This window comes from Thermobia domestica, chromosome 17, assembly GCF_964235325.1.
Source record: "Thermobia domestica chromosome 17, izTheDome1.hap1.1, whole genome shotgun sequence".
Lineage (NCBI taxonomy): Eukaryota > Metazoa > Arthropoda > Insecta > Zygentoma > Lepismatidae > Thermobia > Thermobia domestica.
Window position 1 is genome coordinate 179,612,674 of NC_137470.1, and position 22,227 is coordinate 179,634,900.

At 35.5% G+C, this 22,227-nt stretch overlaps 1 protein-coding gene across 3 annotated transcripts; it reads left to right on the plus strand.

Annotated features, from left to right (window-relative positions):
* The first annotated feature begins 64 nt into the window (after window positions 1-64).
* LOC145674523 (uncharacterized) lies at window positions 65-21,415 on the plus strand. 3 transcript variants are annotated; one of them, XM_081744679.1, is made up of 4 exons: window positions 65-150; window positions 9,673-9,887; window positions 13,431-13,590; window positions 20,741-21,415. In XM_081744679.1, the coding sequence occupies exons 2-4, from the start codon at window positions 9,675-9,677 to the stop codon at window positions 20,902-20,904; spliced, it is 537 nt and encodes a 178-aa protein (XP_081600805.1). In that variant the 5' UTR covers window positions 65-150; window positions 9,673-9,674; the 3' UTR covers window positions 20,905-21,415. The 3 variants fall into 3 exon arrangements, 2 of the variants coding, with proteins under 2 accessions (XP_081600805.1, XP_081600804.1); XR_014128964.1 differs by lacking the exon at window positions 65-150 and adding an exon at window positions 16,307-16,408 and having other exon boundaries at window positions 9,438-9,887; window positions 20,741-20,874; XM_081744678.1 differs by lacking the exon at window positions 65-150 and having other exon boundaries at window positions 9,438-9,887.
* The last annotated feature ends 812 nt before the right edge of the window (window positions 21,416-22,227 follow it).

A 22,227-nucleotide genomic window follows, 5' to 3' on the forward strand; every position in this document is an offset into this window, starting at 1 on the left:
ACTACTAGTACTAGCTGCTGAATATTTATCGAAATCAATCGCAGCTTTCTTTGATGTCAATTGCGGCTACAAATGAACACTATTAATCTGAGGTTTTCTGTTAGCAGATGATATTCGGAACGATGGTGAATGCTTTAAAGTAGACCAATGGTAGGTCACGTGTTTTATTTTTATGGAAGTTAACGATTCCTTGACGCAAATATATTATTTTAATTTCCTCTTAACCAGAGTTTGGAAAAAACCGTTTTTAAAAAAAGCCCAACCCACCAGGGCCGATATGGGTTTTTCGTTTTTTTTTTTTTTTTTTTTTTTTGCGTGACATTCAATGCCTTTTGGGGTAAGAGTGTTGAAATGTGATTTATATTTCAAGATTGCCATTGTTACAAATTCCAACAATATTCTAATCACTACTGTTTTGAAAAAATGGCCGCAGTTTTGAAACTTGACGTTCGATTGCCGCCAAAATATATACAGCTAATTTAGTGTGTTTCGTGCTTCTACTCTGAAAATTTCAATTTAAAAGTCCTAAAATTGCTTTTTGTAACGTGCAGGGTTGGCTGGTTTAAACCAAAAAACGAAAAATGTTCGTTAAAGTATTAATGTTCGTAAAATTTTGATAAACACACATTTGTGGGTTATCACGTTCCACTCCCGTATATTTAGTATTATATTCAGACCTAATTTACCCATTCGTAACTCGGAGATTATACTACAAAAGCAACTTTTTTTATATATATATAAGTTTATGAATGTTTCGTTTGTAATTTTTTATTATATAGTTTATGCAATTGCAATCAAAGATAAATTCTAAATAATGTTTACTATTGACAAAATACATCGAAATGCCTTATTTGGGCTGGTCATAAAACCCCACGAGAGGCATTTATTGAAATCAGAAGTATCTATGTCAAATAGGTCAGAGCCAAAGTGGACTCAAATAATTCGTATTTTTATTCACTTTTCTTATTGATATGCAAATTAAGTCGTTGTATTTGTTTAACTTGGACTAATAAGTCGTAGTGAACTAACTTGGACTAAATTAGTTCTTCTGTACTCTGCAATATTTCAAAATTGTCCATATGTAATTTTGTATAATGGTTTCACTTGTGCAACTGTTTATCTTTTTGTCCTTCTGAAATGACTCTTGGCAATTATATTAACAAGTATGTAAAGATCAGTACAACGTATTTTTTATCAGGAGTCCTTTGTGAGTCGGCAGGCGTATCGCATTTGTGGCCAATCAGTCCCGGTTTCGAGTTAAATCTAGGACAATCCCTCTCGAATGTAAGCAGAGAAGCGGTTTGGGTTCCGCTTTAAGCTCATATGTCCCCTTCCCTCATAACCTGGTTATTGTGTAATAACATCAGGGCAAAACAAACTTATTTCTGTGCATATGTGATATAAATACATAGAGCATATTATTTAAACCAAAGAAACCTGGTTTTAAAAAAAATTTAAACCAAAAAAACTGTTTTTTGGTTTTTTCAATAAAAACCATGGTTTTTGCCAACCCTCGTAATGTGGATACCCGCTATTTTGAAAAAAAAAAGTCGCTATTTTGAAATTTTACGTTGGTATGCCGCCCAAAATACGTACAGAAAATTGTGTGTTTCGTGCTTGTACCCTCAAAATTTAAGCTTAAATTTAAAAGACTGAAAGTGGTACCCTGTAGTACAGACGAACGAACAAATGCAGATCGAATAATCCCAAGAAACTCTGACATTTGCCAAATATGAACACAAAATATATTAATTTAAAACAAATATATTAATCATGTTTCATAAAATAAATGTTTCAAAATGTCTTAAATGAAATTAAATATTTTCCAGTGTAAAATAAATAGTTTTATTGTTGAAGTTCACTTCCGATACTTTGTGCATTCAATTACGGGAATTTCCCTAGCACTTGTTGCAAGACGGTTCTTTCCAGAAAATTAATTTAAAACTAATTAACAAATACATACTATAATTCATATTTTATAAAGTAAATGTTTCAAAATGTCTTATATGAAATTAAATATTTTCCAGCGTAAAATAAATAGTTTTACTGTTGAAGTATTCAGTTCTGATGCTTTGTGTCTTAAAATGTGGCAGGGTGCCCGAAAAAACCCGTCAATTTTTTCGCATTGGATCCACCTGAGAAAACCCATTTTAAAACCCTTCCCGGGTTTTTGAGCTTTTTGTTAGTATTTTATTGGAGCACTTTTAAGGTGATCACATTGAAAGCGATTATTAGGTTTTGCGCTTTCCTTCGCCGAATTAGATGCTTTCACGTTAAGGTATACAACAGATTCAACATAAGACCTTCATAAAGTTCTGAATACATTGAATGGATAAAGAAAATCCTTACCTTAGCTTGAGATAGAACAAAGTAATGTATGAATTATGCTTGTAACCTATTTAAAATAAAATTTGCAATTTTATATTTTAGAAAATACTTTCCGTGAATAGTGTGCTCGGCGACGCTAAGGGACGTTATCCCTCATACATTTGATGGCTTTAAGACCATGGGTGCCAGTACTACCAGTAAATATCTAGTGTATTAGTAAAACTACTAGTATTTTTTATTACCTTTGATGCTAACACAAGTATTCTTCTGTAAAATTTTGTTTTCCAACAACAACAGTTTATTCCTGTTTAACAGCAGCAACAGCGTAACAATTCTTGTCAAATTTAAGAAGCTTAATGTTCAGAGTTCCGAAAACCAAGTTACGCTTATTATTTCAAGTGCTGAATTCAAACTTAAGTACTAGTGGAAGTTTCGGTGTACAGTGAAGAAAGCTTGTATTTTCGAAGGAAAAAATAAAAACTATACTTTCAATGTGATCACCTTAATTGCACCAATAAAATACTAAGAGAAAGCTCAAAAACCCAGGTGTTTTTTTCAGGGTGGTTCCAATCAAAAAAAAAAAAAAAAAAAAAAAACCTGCTCTTAACCCTTGAACTAAAGTAAAGACCCTATTTTTTTTCTGAACCTTCTTCCAAAATTAGAATGGAACTGGTTCCGCGACGGTAGGTTCCGAATTGCTTCGCCAATCAGTAGTTTAAATTTTTATCAAAGGACGTGAAAACTGGTCATTGGTATGTAAAAACAGAACAACTTCAATGCCACCACATGGATATAGGCCCTACACCTCACCCTCCTCCCTTGCCACCTATGGACTGAAGTCTATCTTCTTTCTTTAGAAACAAAAGGAGCTTCTAAGAGTTAAAAAAAAAACCTTGGCTTTATTTTAATACCGCGGTCAGCTTTCAGAAGGTAGGGACAGTGCATTTGACGTCTTGAGGAAAAGTCATTGCAGGTTCAGAGTGTTTTCAATTATAGGAAAATGCAAACATTTTAAAAGAATATCATTCGCGGCAATAGCCTGACGACCAGCGTTGAATGAGATTTTGTTTTTAAATACAGTACATAAGAAAAGCAGTTGCTGTTTGTTCCAATGAAGTGGGTATACTATGGATCGAATGCAACGTATACTTACGTACTTCCTAAATTTTAGGTGGCTATACGATAATTTCCAAAAATTAGAGGTGGATATACGCCGTATACCCTCCATTACATCCCTGCTTACACACTGAACTATCAAAATATTGTATTAAGTTCCAAAGATAGTCTATTTCTAAATTTTGAAAATTTACAGGGATGAAATGAATAATTTTCTTGTTTGTGTGCTTGATAATATATAAGGAGAGCAAAAGTTTTTATTTTTTTTTATATACGCGGTTCTCAACATGGAACTATTTGGCAAGCAGAGCGAGGGAACTACTTGGCGCAAGGTTTACCTCATGATAGGATTGTGTGAATATAATGAGCATTTGTATTGTAAACATGGTTGCAGGTATACAAACACGCAGCCGTGGATGTGAAGTAACACTATTTCAGCTTGTGAAACAATAAGGTAATAATCAGTCTTAATAAATATAAAAATAAATTGCAGAAATGTAAGTAAATAATGACAAAGAAAGGTGCTTGTGTATGCTTACCAACCTATGATTCGAAATATTCAACATAGTGGGCAGCATTGTATGTTAGGCGGGCGCTGTAAGATAGATTCTAGATAAGGAATAATGACCCTTGTATCCCACAACGTGTAGATTTATTTAGATACATTCGACTCTATCTCTGGTCATCGTTGGAAACTTCTTCCCGCTGCTTCAAATTAATTACCGTTGATTTTGAGTTGAAAAAACTTAATACTATAACCTTGCACATTGAATACCATGAATAATTATCATGTAGAATCTGTTGACAGGAGTAGTATGCATTAACGAAGGTAAAAGCTGGTTACATATGGTGAAAAGTGTGTTCTTTATTTTCCCTCTTTCGTTTTGAATTACTACCCAGAAATATTCTGTTTTTGGGTTAGGTTCCTTTTTAGTTCCGATACTTACTAGTTAACCCTATGCAGTCTACATAGCACATTATTTTTTCATGTCAAGGTTGCGAACTCCTCGGACAATGTAATTTTTTTTTTTTTTTTTTTTCATTTCACTTAATTTTTGCATACAGTCCTTGGAACGGCCTTCGGCCATTAAGGCAGTACTAACTTTTTTCTTATAAGGTGTTTTTACTTTCTGTCAGAAAAGCTTCGTTCATTTGTTTGTTTAATATATAGTTGTACACGAGGGTTAACAATGGAAAATTGAGTCAACGAAAATTAGTTTATACAGAGAAATAACAATGGTTACTATGCAATGCAAAGAAAATTAACCCATTGTCGTTAAATTTTAATCCATTGAACATTGTGAAGTTGTTGCTAGGCGCATATCTCGGAAACGGGAGCACATGGAAAATAAAACTTCGTTTCTGCAAGTCTATATAAAATTTGCAATCAACCAGTGAATTCGGCACTTCTTTAGAGCTTGTGGTTTCCGAAATCCTACTGTTGAAATGAACTGGCTACCAACATACACCCATTGTTGGTGACATATATAAATCTAGCATTCTAATATATAGATTGTATTTTTAAAATCTACTTTCAATTTGTTGCTAGCGAAGCACATGCCAAAATTCAGCGTCCCAAGAAAAGGCTACCACTGAGCAGAGGTGCAATAAATAGTGGTACAGAAACTGCGATACCTGAAAATGTCGAAAGATCGTGAACAAATTCCGCTGGATGAAAGATTAAGCGCTCTGTGGCTTATTATAAGCTTCATAATTACATTAATTTGCTCACCCGTGGTTCAGTGGTGAACATATGGGCCTTCGTTGTGTGAAACCTCCGGTCCGATCCTATGAAAAGCTCACATCTTCAGTGTTGACCCACCATCATGCAGCAGTTGCAGTTCAGGAAGTTACTTGAACTAAGAAATAGCAAGCTCGAGTCTAGGAAACCAGCAATGTGCTGACCACACACACATTCACACATGCAGTGAAAAATCAGGTTGGTCAGTTAAAGTCTTTAGATTTTATTCTATTGCTATTATTTATATTATTATTATTATTATTATTACTACTACTACGAGAACAGTAGCTACCGTCACATACATTAGTGAAGTTGGGAGCTAAAACTAGACTTGTTTCTATTAAGTTTTCCAATAAAGTACTGAGCTCCCTCATTGCTATGTGGGTAGCGTGTGCGCCTTTTGCGCGGGGGACCCTGGTTAATTTCCGGTGGTAGATCATGTGGTTTGGACCCAAGTCATGCCGTATGCCCAAGTTTCATGTAGCCTCGCTATTGAAATGGACTTAAATCATAGCAGCTGCTGCTTAGTGAACTTTCGCCTATTATATTCTTGAAAAAAACATTAAAATTAAATCGAACGAAATCTTTTACTTTTAGTCTCACGGTTATGCCTGCTATGTTCAAGGTGACGGTGATGATGAGAAATGAATGAAATGACGGAATGAAGAAAGTGGGAGGAAACGTGAGCATCCCGAGAAAACCCACACACAAGGTGTTTGTCCACCACAAAGCTCACTTGGCGCGAGCTGGGATCGAACTAGGGACCCCATGCACCAGAGGTGAACGCTCTACCACTGAGCCACCGCGGCCTATTATACTTTTGTTCATAACCAGACTATAGTTCAATTCATTGTGTTGGAAAGTTAAGGAGGGGGGGTGATCTGATGTGTCCCGTATTCTCATGAAGAAAATATGGCAGGTTTATTTATGCTGGAAGATGTTAATTTCATATAAGACATTTTGAAACATTTATTTCATACAACATGAATTGTATCTTTGTTTTAAATTAATAGACCCCTTTTGGTATTCATATTTGGCGAATGTCAGTCAGGCTTCTGGATGACTTGATCTACATTTGTTCGTTTGTCTGCCGAGCTCCTTCATGGCTAAGCGGTTAGTGTACTCGTCTTCGGCGTGGGTGACCCGGGTTTGCTTCTGGGGGGAGCTCATGTGGTTCGGATTTCACTTTAATCAGTAGGTCCCATCTCATAGCCTCGCTGCTGAAAGGGACGTTAAACACAAAATCAACTCGTTTGTCTGCCTCTACCACACACACTACAGAGTACAACTTTCGGCCTTCTAAGTTAAATTTTTCAGAGTACAAGCACGAGACACTCTAAATTTCCTGTATAGATTTTGGCGGCATACCAACTTAAAATATCAAAATGGCGGCCATTGTTTCAAAACAGCGAATATCTATCTACGCTACGAAGCGCAATGTTCAGTCTTTTAAATTGAAATTTTGACGGTGGAAGCACAAGATATGCTAAATTTGCTGTATAGATTTTCTTGGCGATTGAATGTAAAATTTCAAAATGGCGGCCATTTTTTCAAAACGGCAGTGAGTAGAAAATTGTTGCAAGTTGTGACAATGACAATCTTGAAATATAAATCACATTTTAACACTTTTACCCCCAGAGACGTTGAAATATTTCGAAAAAAAACTATTAAACCCGAAAAAACCCATATGGGCTCAGGTGGGTTGGGCTTTTTCAAAAAAGCCCAGGTTTTTTCAAACCCTTGCTGTGGTGAGTGTCTTTAAGTGGCAAACCAAGGTGAAACGACGTCTAAACGTTGAGGGGTTGCCCTCCCCCTCATTACAGATGTTTGACTTCGTAGCTAGGGCAGACTGGTAAATCAGGACAGGCGGCGAACTGTGGCGGAAGTCACATCAGACTTTGATGCTGGTCAGAGTACAAATGTGTCTGAACACTTCTAACGATGGGTCTCCGCAGCCGACGCTGTGTGCCAGTGTTAACACCACGACATCTGTAACTACGATTGCAATGGGCACGCGATCATCGCCATGGACCTTAGTGCAGTGGCTGACGTCAGAGCGCGTCGCCCCCTTCCCCGGAATTAGGTGACCTGTGTGCGCGGTTGTAGTGCCAACTCCCTCCAGCGACCTACCAAGGCCTCATTGCTTCCATGCCAAAACGCACCGCCGCTGTTTTCCGTGGCAAAGGTGGATATACCGACTATTAAGTAGGTGGTCATAATGTTCTGGGTGATGAGTATATATAGTATTTCTTTAATTGTTTAAAGACGCGAAGAAAGGAAGGAAGCAAGCAAGCAAGCAAGGCAGAACATTTCGCAGTTTGTATTTGGAGTTATTTCACCTTGGAGGGTCTTCTTAATTTGATTTTGTATATACGTAATAGTTGAGCTGGAGGTCTACAATTTACGATGATTAACATTCATTAGAATTCGAACCTATGGGTTCGTTCTTTCGTCTTGTAACATCGCATTGTTCTGTATTGGAACTCGATCCAAGAACCTACACCAGATATGTGGGCGGTAACCACTGGACCACTTATGTAATGTGTGTAGGTGAATCAGGTAGTTCACTTTATTTCGTGGAAAAAGTAAATGGTTAAAGAAATTAGGTGGACTAACAAATTCCATGATACTGTTCTGTAAAACTTTTTCTTAGAATTGGTATTGTAAGCTCTCGAGTTTCAGAAGCGTCGTTTTTTTTAAGATTTGAAAGTCTTTTGATAATAAAAAAAATTAAAGCTGATCATACAGAAAAAAATCAGTTCTAGAATTTTAGTGGAATGTAACTACGCTGTTACTTTTAGTCTAATTTAGAGTGAAATGTTCATTTAAATTTGTTTAAATTCATGAAATGTTCATTTAAACCGAAACAAGTGGAAATTTTGTATATGATGTTGCTGTTGACAAGTTGCAAAAATTCGAGATTAGATGACAGTAAATATAACATTCATAAGTGTTGTTCTTGCTTCCATTACTTTATATGATAATGCAGCGAAAAAATCTTTCACGGTATTCATATATGTTAGCCTAATATTCCTTATACATGACTAATATCAGATATTTACACCAGTGCTAGCCAACTGCTAAACTGGCGTGTCTATGCTTCCCGGAGGCTTTTTTGTAACCTGCATTTTGTTTCGTCAATAATTTTGAAAGAATTTAATTTTCACTCTGTTTTACTCATTATATAGTGTTCCGATTTAGTTCCTGCGGAGAAAGTGCTTCGTAATTCTTGCGATGCAACTATAGTCCTTAGAAGTTGGTCATCACCGATTTACACTAATGAGAAGGATTCCTTTAAAAAATAAATGTACCCGGTTTAATGTTTTCAGTTAATTATTATTGCTATTCACATTTTGAATACGGCTAGATTTTGCTGTGGCTTTCCTCAGAATACGGCGTGTTTTTAAAGTTTTTCATCAATTCTTAAAAGAATATGTAACGATAATATTAGATGTAGTGAATTTATTATAGACTAATATGTAGTGTGAACTACAACCTAAAAGACTTTCCATATTCAAATCGTAATGTTTTAATTGTGTGAAAAGGTTTTCACTACTTCCATTCTTAGAAAAGAAAAAGTCCGTTCCAGTCATCAAAATCAGTTTCAGAACCAGGGCTGGAATCTTGATGGAAGTAATTTCTAGTTTCATCCTCGTTAAACACAACGATCATTTTATTGTCAAATTGTTTGACTCAAAACTTTTGTACAATCTTAAAGGCATCATAAAGCAAAACAGTATAAGTGTATGTGGTTGGTGTCCTACAGATCCCTAGGTGGGCTTGGGCATTTACAACGGTCCGGGTTTCGATCCTTTATCTTTTGGTCGTCTCGTTTAGACTTTAACAACAGTTTGGATCGTTCACCAAAGCCGACCATATAGCCACTGGACAACACGGTTCAGAGTTCGGATCAGAACGTTCTGGGAAATCGACACAAAAGCTGATTCTAATTGTATTCTCAATGCCGATGCAATTTAATAATGTGAAAATTATTACGTTGCATAGGCATTAGTTGTTTATGCTGAAAGAAAAGTATATTAGGTTATTTCTTACAACTAGCAAATGTAAATTTATACCCTGATAATTATTTTGGTAAAGGATGCGCAAGATTTCCGTCGCAGACGCGACGCACACACATATATGCATACTCGTCTGTTTGCTGAAAGAAAAACTCTTACGAGTGCTTTTATACGAGGTTCATTTAAAAATTAAAATTTTCTTCATTAATATTCGATGTGCTGGACCATATGGTTACAACAGGGCCACAGTCACCTATAACTGTTTCATACATAGAGGTGTTGTAGTCGAACTACGACTTTTAACCCCATCTCAATCTTTTCTTTGTATTTAAAAAGCTAAATTTTCAAAGATACCAGCACGACTGGCCGCAGTGACTCATTACAAATTTGCAAACGAATCATATGTTGCCGTCCGCAACGTGCAGACATCCGTAGTCGGTATTAATTGTGTAATTATTTCACTTACAGATATGAGACAGTCGATGTCTAAGATGATAAGTTACCAGCGATATCTTAAAACCCAAGTCGAGGCTATTTCCGAAGTCATGAATTTACAGGTGACGTCTAAGATGGATGATAAAGGAAACGATATATTGTGTTCTTTAAGCCTACCAGCTCAAAATGAAGAACAATTGCAGAAGCTAGAGGAGAGTTTATCTGACGAAGAAGTGAAGAAGCAGCTGGTAAGTTTCTCTTCGGCTTTTTATGTTGTGTGTGTTTCGAGTACAGCTTACGTGCAGTCGAGAATCACACACTTGTATTTGCAAGATTTCAACAGCACTGAAAAGTCGGGTAAAATGAAATTGATCGGAAAGAATTAAAGAAGCTTTCGTTTCTTTACTAGATAAAGTCGAGGAATTTTGGGGAATGTCTGTTCAAAGTTTAGTTAGTGAAAACTGCGTACATGACTTTTATTTCCCCTCCACAGTCTATCTATTCCTTGCTGTATGAACTTTTCTTTGAAGTTAGTTTATTATTTCTTTTCATGTACTTATTTCATCTCTCATATTTTCGTCTATTAAGATTAGTTTATTGTTTTTCAAGAATTAAGACATTCTCCTTCAGTGTGCAATATAATAGAGATTTCATAGTGTATTATTTTTTCTTTCAGCTGGTCCACCTGACGGTTCTATCGATTAGTTCTAAGTTTCAGATGTTATTTATTTCTAGTTTTGCATTGAGAATTTATCACGTATGAAATGCATATAATGTGCTGTTGTCACTGGCGAACGCATGAAGGTGCTGCACAATCTGCGGCACGTCTCCTCCCTCACCTCCTCTCGAAAGTTTTACCCCCTCTCAAAAATGTTTTTAAAAAGTCGGACTTAGTAACTCGATATATACTCATAGAATTTCTGAATGTTGTCCAGAACCTTCGGGTCTGTTGTTGCATAATTTCTTCCGTATATAGTAAGTTGAGAACTTCATGATTTTAGGTTGTCGGCCTGTCTCTAGAATGGCATTACTTTCTTTTTGTGTATGTTTTATTATTAAACCTACTTTTCATATTTCTTATGAAATAGTATAAGGTATTATTTGAATGAAATAAAAACAGATTGGCAGCTATGTAAATGTTCGAGATTGGGCGAAAAATTTTGGTACTACGCAATCTAATTGGTACAAAAATTTCCACGATAGACAGTGACATTTAAGAAACTGTTCAGCAAAAATCATGAAAAGTCAGGATATTTTAAGATATTGGTGTCCTTAATTTAATACCAATGTTGGTTGGTTTAAATCAAGGTGGTTTAAACCGGTGTTTAAAAATCAATTGGCTGCGTTAATTGTAATCTAGGGTCCAGGGCTTGATTGTGGGGGTTGCAACATTTCTCCTGTGTGTGTAAACCGAATTGCGCCTCGGATGTCACTCTAAGCAGTAAGACCTGTCCTGTTCTGTCACAGAGAAGCTAGTTTGCTTTTAAATGTATTGATAAAAGTTCGGAAAAATTTGTATCTTAATCTGTAGCTTAACTAGAATCTTTAAGTTTTCTTGAACAGCATTAACATACTATTTTTTCTATTTTAAAATTCCAAAATAAATTATTTGTATGAATGTCTTATTTAGTGCACTGGTTATAATACTGTGAATTAGAAGTGCAAAAAGCAGTCTTTTTTGGGATTGTTTTTTCATATATATATATAAAGCTTTTCTTAATTTTTAGATGGAAATCTTTTTGACTTTTATGTTTTCCTACTTATGTACCCCCTTTTGTACTGAATTCTACAATGAAAGAAGTTTCCTTACAACAGTTATTACTGTTGTAAGTTACGTTCAGTGTGTGGCTGTCTGTCTTTATTGGTTATTGTACTGATTTCACTGCTAAGCTGCAAGTGTAAGTTACGCAACCCAACATCTTACTAGGGACAAGTTGGTTACGTAATAACAATATCATGTTTCTGAAAGTTACACATCTTGACGTGTGTTGTGCAGGTTGCCTAAATTTACACCGACAGACAAGAAAAAATCATCATCTTAGTTCCAGAAACCCTTTATTGTGAGCTTCAGATACTTTATTAGAACGCAATATAAGTTCAATTGAGAAAATTAGTCATGAACAATCATGCTGTTTGATGTTAGTTTAATACTAGTAACAGGTCATCATTTAAAGAATTTATTCCGTCTTTCTCTATATCGTGTATTAGCGTTTTAAACCTTCCGCTGGAATTGTAACGACCTCAATAAATAATATGTATTTACACACAAGTATTCCGCATGACTTCCTACGTAAAATGTTTACAAAAAAAAGAAAAAAGAAAAAAAAACACTAAATGTAGTTTCAGTTTATGCATAAATAATAAATAAGTTTGTTCCACTGAGTGTAACTACTATTTTCAGAACAATTATTGCTAATATTAATTTTTTACTAATACATGACGGTCGTTAAATATTATTCTAATAGCTTTACAAACATTTCGTTCGAACTAGGAAACTTACTGCGTCTACTAATTTGCCCTTTTTCTTTTCTATCCATTGACCGGTTATCTTTGATTATTGAACATATAACAGTCTTCAGAATGCAGTTTTTTTTTTCTTTCTTTATGATAGGAAACAAAAGGTGGGGCACACTGTTATTTCTTCGTAAAAGTTGAAATATTCATAAAAGCCCTAAATTTCCCAAGCCGTGCATTTTTTTTTCATTAAAAAAAAAGCCGTTCTTTTCGAGTCCTTGCATCTCTGGTGATAATCAAATTACTTTCTTGTAAAGCATTTGCTGATAAATAATCACACTAAGGCAGGAGTTTCTCGATACAAAAATTATATACCATCCAACTTTATACTTATCCTGATTCTTGAATATACTATCCGTATTGGGGTAGCGAGTAATGTGGGTGAAGCTTACATTCTGGTACTTCGCGGTAGGAAATCGGATTGTGATTAATGAACACACAATCTAGTGTAATGAACACACCAAACTGAACTAAGGACTGTTCACAAAAAGTTGTTTTTCAAGTGCATTACTTATTCCTATGCATCAGTTGAACATTTTCCGTTTAATCTTGTCTAATCCCGGAACAAGGCATACTTTCATAGCCCCAGTGTTGCATATGGACGTTAGGGCCAAACAAACTCATTTCTTCTAACCATATGTAATCTGAATAAATAAAGAATTTATTTAAACCAAAACGAATTTTAAAAAGGTGTAGCTTTTGCCAATCGTGTTTAGTACGCATATAGTTCCCTGTTCTTCCATTTTAGATATGTACATTTAGAAGTATAAATTCGTAGTTAGGATCCGAAAAGTAAATGACCTAAAAGTGGAAAGAGCTCTTAAGAAAACGTTAAAATAAAAAGAGATGTCCGAAAAATTGAGGAGGGCCTATAAAATATTCATTTACAATATGCCACCTAGTAACTGTTGCATGCAATAAATAAATAAAATGTTGTGATTCATTATAAACCTGTCTGTTCAGCGCCTAGCATTATCAATAAGTTGTGGTTAATTGTTGTCACATAAAGACGTTTGCGTCCTACGTGTTTTTGGTGGCAGTTAAGCAATTGTTAATTTATATGAAAATATTAGAAAAAGTGAACCTAAGAATGAAAGGGGGGGGGGAGACAGAGTGACGGGTTCTGACTCTCCTGCATGTGATTTGCATATATGCCTTCTTAAGATATGTAAAGGAAAGATGACGTGTCCGCTGCTTTAGGGCCTTACTGATAATTTCTAGATTATTACTTAAACTAAACTTCGTTAATGTATACATGTTTGTTTTTATTTTTTCAGATGGCTTACCTTGCTTTAGCAAAAGGAGGAACTTCTTCCAGAACTGCCTGCAACATGATGTCAAAGATTATCTGTGATGAGGTTGCTGCCTACTATAGTTACAAAGGTCAAAAAGGAAAGAGGGTGTTTCGAGAGTTACTAACGTGCAAAACTGTTATAGGTAAATACTGCACTATAGCCAAACTTCGTACTGTAGATTATGTCAATTTACTACTGTGCTTTAGTTGAATGTCATATATGTTTGACCGGAGACTTTTTACTACATTTCCCCTTATCAGTTTCTTTATATAGGATGTAGCAATATAAATTCTGGATTATTAAAGCAAAATTTAGCATCACTTTATTGGATAAATGACTGAAGAATGCAGATTTTGATTAACGTAGCAGTTCTTTGAGTTGGGTTCAGTTGAAGATAAGAGTCCTGTCGTAATGTAGTTGCCTCATGTGGAGATTAGGTAGGCCTCGTGTGGAGATTAGGCAGGTGGCACCTTGTTGAAACTATGCGTTCATTTTCGACAAGTTCCATTGGAAGGACGAATAACTTGTAGCCATATTCCTGTTCAGCGTCTTCTATCAGCTTTTCCTGAAGCAATCATTCCTTCTGGGAATCTATCCTAGAGAGGCTGAACTTCTGTGCGAAACAGTAGTCTGATAATAGGCTGAATTGATTTTCGCATTTTTATGTACGCGGCGGAGGGTTATCACTAGGAATACCGAGGGAGATTCTCGAATACACAAGGAGCTCCCTCGTAGATATGTAGATAACATACACGCCTTTCGCGCTGGAGCCCCGGGTTCAATTCCCGACTGTAGGTTCGCGTCTCATGGCCTCGATGCTGAACGAGACGACAAACTAAAATCAAAAGTAAATCGAACCCTCGGCGTAACTTTTGTTAAAAATTCTAACAAAATATTATCAGTCAGTTGTTGTACATTTTGAGTTATTTGTTATGGTTATCCAGACAGTTTACTACAGTAGTGTGAAAAATTACTTCATAAATAGCTTAGATGATCATTTTTGAGATCAGTTGGATCTGGCAACTTAGGATATATTTTATACAAAATGCGTCAGTTATGTGTATTGTTACACTCGTTCATATCATGGTACCGTAGTTAACAAAATACACCACCTTCCTCTAAAGCAATTGAAATAAATCTTACATATTTTATGTCCGAAAGAACATACAAGCTAATGGGTTAAGAACATTAAAATAACTCCTTTACTTTTGTATAAAGATGCTAGCTGAAGTGCCTGGCATTGCAGAGGAGGAATAAGTTTATAGAAAATTGTTCGCCCTACGGCCTCGCAGCTCAAAAACACGCGAGTAAACCGAATTTCGGTTCAAATTCCTTGGAACTTCACCTCTAGTCTCCCTCGTTTGCTCAGCGTAAGTTTTTGCACTTCATAACCCTGCAATCATGCCAAATTTTAACTGTCTTCAATTTCTGAAAAACAAACCGGTAAAATTCGGAAGAGAAAAGCACGCGAAAGCCGTAACAATAACATTTGTCCCATCGTTTGGAGGTTTACCTAATCATCCATACTTTTTTTGGCAATATGATCTCGTATTTCATAGCTCTAATAATACTGGGTTTCAACTATATTTTCCAATTTCAAGACAATAACCACTTCAGAAACCTCATACCAAATTTCAATTCCTAATCCCCTAGACTCACATGTTTGTTCGGCCTGCGGCCTCGCATCTCGTAAACCTGGATTCATGCCTAATTTCAATTCCAGAAGAGAAAAGCATGCGATAGCCGTAACAACATTTTCCCATTTTTGCCCTCACCGTTTTTTTTTTTTTTTTCCTCCTACGTTTGGATAAGCCTGCAATCATACTGAACTTGATTTATTCAAATTTTAAGACAGTAGGCACTTAAGATTTATTAATAAATGTTACGGGATTCAATTCCCAGTGCGACTCGTATGGCTTGGATTCCACGTTAAGTTGTAAATCCACGTCTTACATAGGTTCGCTGCTGAAATAGACGCTAAACTCTATTATTATTATTATTATTATTATTATTATTATTATTATTACTCTGTAAAATTCAGAGTTAGCTGATTACGGGAAACTTTTATTTAATCCATATTGTTCATGATTTTGCATTAGAATTACACTTTTTCGTACATGACATCTGTTAATTGTATTTAGTGTGATAATACGATTTTATGTTTTAACCTCACCCATTCCCAGTTGTAAAAATATAAGTGAGTCACTGAACCGTTGAAATGAACCGATTCATTTTAGTGAGCGAACTACTGAGCGACGAATCTGAGAGGTGAATGGTTTTGCCCATCACTAATATGACATAGTACGTAAGATAACTTGGTATTCCTAGGGTTGACTTACCCTTCTAGTTGAATCTTGGAATAACTCTAAAACGAGTGGGGGGAAACTTTTGTGTCTACTTCTTTTTCCCGGACTGGTGTGCATTCATGCAGATAAGGTTAGGTCTAATCTATAGAGCCTTCAAAATTATCTTACTGGCAGCATTTATATAGCTTGCCACTGTTGGTAATATGTTGAGCTGTGAGAACAACCTTACTTCTACGCCAATTTCTTTATGTTCAGTTATCTTTTATAATGGTGTTGACCCGCTCACTAAAATTACCAAATTGAACAACATTGGTTTTCTGTACTGCTGGGTTCGGACCAGTGGCAAAGATCTTAACTCTGAATCATGTTCCAGGTACGGCTTAGAACGGGCCATTGACTTATCTTCGTTCGAATTTTTTGAATCGCTGTTTACGGCAGTGAAGGAATCTTAATTTTTGTCTGGAAACATTATAATTGTACTAGTAAGTTAAACGTAATTTGTACGTAATGCTTAAGTCATTCCTATAAACGAACTTAGTCTCTGTATTTCAGATACTATGAGACGCGTTCATACCAGGAAGATCTAACGGATAATAAAATTGCAGAGATGATCGGGCATTGGTTAGCCAGAGCAAAATTTAGGATAGAGAAAAGGTAAATACAGAAATTTTCAGAAGTAACTGAGAAACATTTATTGTACAGTTAAGTTTTTGAAGGAACATTGTTATTCATATTAGTTTTTCTTATTTAAAAACGTAGCTAAACATACATTTTAGTTCAATGTTGAAATTGAGCAACTTCCGATTGTCTGTACACTGATGTGGAATTTTCATTCTAAAAAAATATATGTATAAGTTTTGTTTATGGAAAAATCAGTTATCTCAATTTAGACATTGAACCATTTCTTTAGTAGTGAGCTGTTCATTATCGGATACGGAGGTAGTCTACTCTCCATTTCAGCGTTATAGACCCCTGGGTTCAAACAACTATATCTTCGAGCCCAGTTAAAGTAGAGACATGAAATATGCACCATTTTACTCACTGAAGTGTTTACTTTAACAGGTTATTTGCTTGCAATTCTCTGCTTAATACTTTAGGTTATAAAATAAAAAATGTATTTAAAAACGTAATTTTTTTTTTGCAATAAATTGGTTTCCTTGAAGTTTAAAGAAAAATATCTCAGTTATTTTTTGCAATACAGGAATGAAATTTTTACTGAATATGAACGAAAGTATACTAAACAAAAGTGCAGTAGTATTTTTAAAATTAATTTTATAGTTAATGTACAATAAGTTATTTTGTTACATGTACCGATCTCTGCCCGTAACTCGTATTAGTGAAGAACGGAAAGCACTGAAGTACGCTCCATTGAATGGCAATATTAACAACGTATACAGTTTTAGTTCAGATACAGACAAAAGGTCCGAAATTACAATATGACAATAGTCATATTTTTTACGATCAGTTACCACTCAGCTGTTGCGACGTTGCCGCATGGAACTTCATGAGTCAGCGTTGCGCGAAGCGCGGGAAGCAGAAATTGTGGCTGTGTTTGTTCTTGTGTGGTTTCTTTTTTATCTTTGTGTGTTTTTTGGTTAGGTTGTAATATAAACAATGAAAAAGCATTATTTTCGAAGTTTCGAGAAACAGTTTATAATAAATGCAAGATCATTTTTTGATTTGGAGAAACAAAACAATGCTCCACAATTTTCGTTCTCCCAATCCGTCAAAAGAACTGCCGAATGCTTAAAGGTGTCTGAAAAAACTGTGAAGCGTGTTTCAAGTGAGTTTCGCAATAATAGTGTCCTAGAATCTCTGGAAAAAAAACAGGTTCCCCGTCAAACAAGTTGGTTATAAATGAATTCCTTCAAGGGTGTATTCGCCGGAAGCTCCACGAATTTTATGTGCGAAAAGAGTATCCAACGGTAAAAAAAACTCTTGGAACAGATAACAGGACTTTACTGATGCTCCAGAAATGAGTGAAACTTCGTTATGGCGTGTGTTGCGAAAACTGGGATTTCGGCATAAAAAGTTTAACAAGAAACCAGTTCTAATGGAAAGTGATAAGATTGCTGGGCAAAGGCATCAGTTTCTACGGCTGTTGAAATTTTACAGACGTAATAATTTTAGTCTTTTACACCGATGAGCCTTGGTGCGGTGCGAACCATTCTGACAAGTTTGGATGGCAAGAGCAAATTCTGCCAGAAGAAGACACACTAGTGTATGACTACTACCGGAGTGCTGTTCAACAGGTTTCGAGTTGGAGAGGGGCATTCGTACTCCTTCCGGTGCTGGGAAGAGAAAAATTATGCTGCATATTGGCAACGAGGAGGGATTTCTTGATGGAGCCGAAGTGTGTTTTGTTGGAAAAAAGAGAACTCAGGATTACCATTCCGAGATGAACGCCAAGCACTATACGCTGGTGAAGTAAACGTAATTTCCGCTTCCTGTTCAGCTAGCTGGTTACAAACAAACCAGCTTTAAGCGGGTTATATGAAGAAGCTTACACGGTACTCGCCTATGAAAATGATTTGTTTCGTTTTCGGGTATAACCATAACAGTTTAAGAGGTGCATTCATTTTTTTGTTTTTGTTTGTTTGTTTTCCCAAGAATGAAATTAGAAATATTGTACTATATAACATATTAAAGAGAAACAAAAACAAAGCCATATTGTACAACAAGCGATATAATGATTAATTACTTATTGGGCAACAGATATATCTCAATCTTTTTGAAGAACACTTTCTCTCCTTGCATATTCTGCCAGAAAGAAATTAAAATACACATATTTTTTTTAGCAAAGCTCCCTTGTTCTATCTTTTTTTGTTCGTTTGTTTGTGACATTTTTAGGCTAATTTCGCTGTTTAATATATATTAATACTCAGAACACTGTAAAATCGTTTCTTAGTAAACTGATAATTGAATCACAGGAAGTTTCCAGTATCTTTGAGTTTTTAAAAGATCGTCTTATTTTAGCTTTCTGTTTTTATTTGTGTACTTGTAGTTTCTTTTTAATATATTTTAGCTCCTAAAAAAGTTTAGTACAGAAGTCCTTAGTGCAAAGGCGGGTGGAAGGTGGTAAAATAAAAATAATCGAAATTAAACCGTATCAGTGTCGTATCCTTAGTTTTCGGTGTTGCTGAAATTAATAGTGACGCTTAAGTCCAAATTCAAGGTCAATATAAGTGTCGAATAAATAGGTTTCTGGGTCGTTAAAATATAGGGACTTTCTGGATAAATTTTAAGTTCATTTTCAGTCTTTATTGGTATAACAGTTGAGACGGGGTGAAAAATGTCTAAATTAATCGAGATTAGTGTCGAATCCATTAGTTCTGGGTCGCTAAGCTGATTAGCTATATTTCCGATGATATTTAAAGCAAAGTTAAGCATCCATTTTTATATACGGATGTATTTTTAGATTTACTTACACATCTTGAGTCGAAAGAAGATTCAAGGTTTTTCATTTCATATTTCATAGGTGACGAGACTTCATAATGTAAATCAGGTTACTGAATAAATTTCAGAGTAAATGATTTATTGCGTTGTGTAGGAATTTTTATTGCGCAAGTCTTGTAACTTCATAATAAAATACGTTTTTTTATTATTCATTATTCTAGTTGATCACGGAAAAATATATGTATCATCGTTTTCTTTCTTTTTTGTCGTTTTTCCACCAATATGGGAAAGACTGAGTAGGTAATTAGATTGCATATTCTGGAAAACTGGGAAAAGTCAAGGAACTCTTCCCGTAATTCTTGTCGCCAGCTTGTGAACGTTTGCCTTGGAGACACGAAATCTTTAAGGGCAGGAAAGCCTCTACTGGAATAAAAAGAAAATGAGCAAGAGTTTCATTCATGACTTGCTCATTCTAGCTTTTTTCTGCCATATTGATCTAGGAGACTGCCACTCTACTCATTTGGTTTTGTGATCGTGCCGGTACAGGAAACTTGGTAAGTTCCGTCACTTGTAATGATATTCTTTTAAAAATCTGGATTTTCATTACGCTTTTTTTAATGGCGTGAGATTTTTTTCGGTACAACAGCTCAGATTTTTCTCATCTCCAGTTCGTTGGTAAAAGTATGATACCGTCATTTTGTGGTTGAAGTTAAGCTCGTCTGCTATTACGCAAAAAGATTTTAGAGTGTTTCACATTTACATCATGCGTGTACGTTGGATGCATTTTAGACAGGACCTTAGTTCCCACTGTTCCCCACCATCAAAAAAGTGCCTGGAACCTCTCAACATCTGCGATCGCGACCAAGCGGCATCGCCGTAGGTTTGTTTTGCCTTTTGTACAGTTTCGGTTACGTTGTATCAAAGTTCGACACAAAACTTGATAAAATACTGTTGCTCGTAACTTCTTTCTCACATTTTCATGACGGTGTACAACTTAGGTCACAACGTTGAACCTTCATTTCACCTCTACACCAAAATGTTAACACTGACACATGACGCGTACGTACTGTGGTAAGTCATACGCGCAGTGTTACCAATTTGTGACTTTAGAATCACCTCACAACTTTTTTTACACACCTGGTAGAAAATACAGTGAACTCCCTATTATTCGCGGGCCGATTATCTACGGTATTAAATGAAAATTACAACGGTAGAATAAGATATGCAATAACGCCTATAACAGAACGTTACACCGAAACATGTAACACCATAAATAAAGGAAATGTAGGGAAGTGGAAGCACGCATATGGAAAGAAAATTCATTAAGTCATAATTGCATGTGAAGGACCACTGCTGTAAGTGAATATCACTGTAAAGATTATTTATGTCCGTCCTTTTTGGTGTGTTTTGTTGATTATCTGTGGTTACTATGCCGGCCAATTCTGTGGATAATCGGGAGTATTAAAAATAACTTCAAATAAGTATTTGAGATGTAAATGTACGCTAGCCTAATTCCTTATTACCCTTCTGTGTTTGAAGAAATGTTTTTGTCAGTATTAAGCCTAATTTCGTAATCTCTTTTTTTCTTAGGACAAAAACAAGTAGTCCATCCGGCGATGAGGGCATTGTCCCGCAACATGATGTCTCTCAAACAGGCGTGTCTGAAGAAAGCGCAACATTGGGGTCGGCGAAATAGTAAATCATGTTCTAGTTTGTTGCGGGCCGTTTTCCCCAACATTGCTTGTACCTTGTAACATTGTAACATTTCTTGTACACTCATGTCCAAAATGGTTGTCGCATATCTGTAACTATCTTCTTGTAAGAATATAATTTGATAATGATTTTGCAGTGTAGTTTTAATACTGATACTATGCGTATAATCGGGAAATGTATATTTGTGGTAAATTTCATAGGAAAAGAATTATAAATACGAAAATTAGAGAGAATAAAACAAAATGTTACTAAATGGACAAGGAAGTTTTATTTTCGTTTTATTGTTATTTACTGCTCTTTTGACATGAAATTTGCTGCATACAGGTCTTTACCGATTAAATACATACTAACATTATAAGAAGTACCGGGAGAATTCGTTATCAAATTATATTCCTACAACATATTTATAGACATGCGACAATAATTTTGGACATGAGTGTACCTTGTACTCAAGACTGAATGCGTCTTTATTCCAAAGTCTCAGCTTTGTTTTCTATTTTCATTATTGTAGTTGTAGATTATTTCGGTGTTGGTTGTATGTTGTGTTAGGTTGATATGTCGTGATGTCTTAAATGTTACCAAACTGTTAATAATGTAACTATTGTATTAGTTACAAGAGATGGAAAGTAAATTGTGAAAGTAAACGTACATACAGGGTGGCTCAAAAGTAGGTATACAGTACCGTACTGATCAGCTCATTGAATTTTATATCATTTCTTAATGTTATTGCTTAGTTTATTATTTGTTCTTAAAGCCTTTTGCTTATACCTTAATCTCGGAACAGTCGAAGCAAATAAACCCACAAGCTAGAATGTTAAACTTGATCAATGCGGGGTTGTATACCTACTTTAGGGCTACCCTGTATATCGGGTATCAAAAATTCAACCGACGAACTTCGAGAAGTGATTCCTCACATCAAAATAAGGGAAAATATTTATATGAATTCGTGGTCAAAAGTCCATAGTTTCGGTGCTATAGGATGCGGAAATATGAAAAGTTTAAGGGTTCATAGCCGCACTACTATAGGACCAATCTTAGTCGGGTCAAGACATCACTTAGAAACTAGTATGCACTCTATTCAAATATCCATGTTTCAGAATCATGCGGTAAAGGCGCAACGAATTGTACAGAGGAACTTGAGGTATTTCATGACTTCTCTTTTAAGTTAAAATATGTTGTGTGGTTGCATAACTTCTGAAAAATATTTTTAGCGTATGTTGTGTGTGGTTGCATAACTTCCGAAAAATATTTGTTGCTGCATGAAAGGGAAAAGTGAAATTAGTGATTTTCGATTACTAATAGTAAAATGAAATGATTTTTAAATGTCATCCATATGACTATTGCCATTAATGCTTAATTAGTAC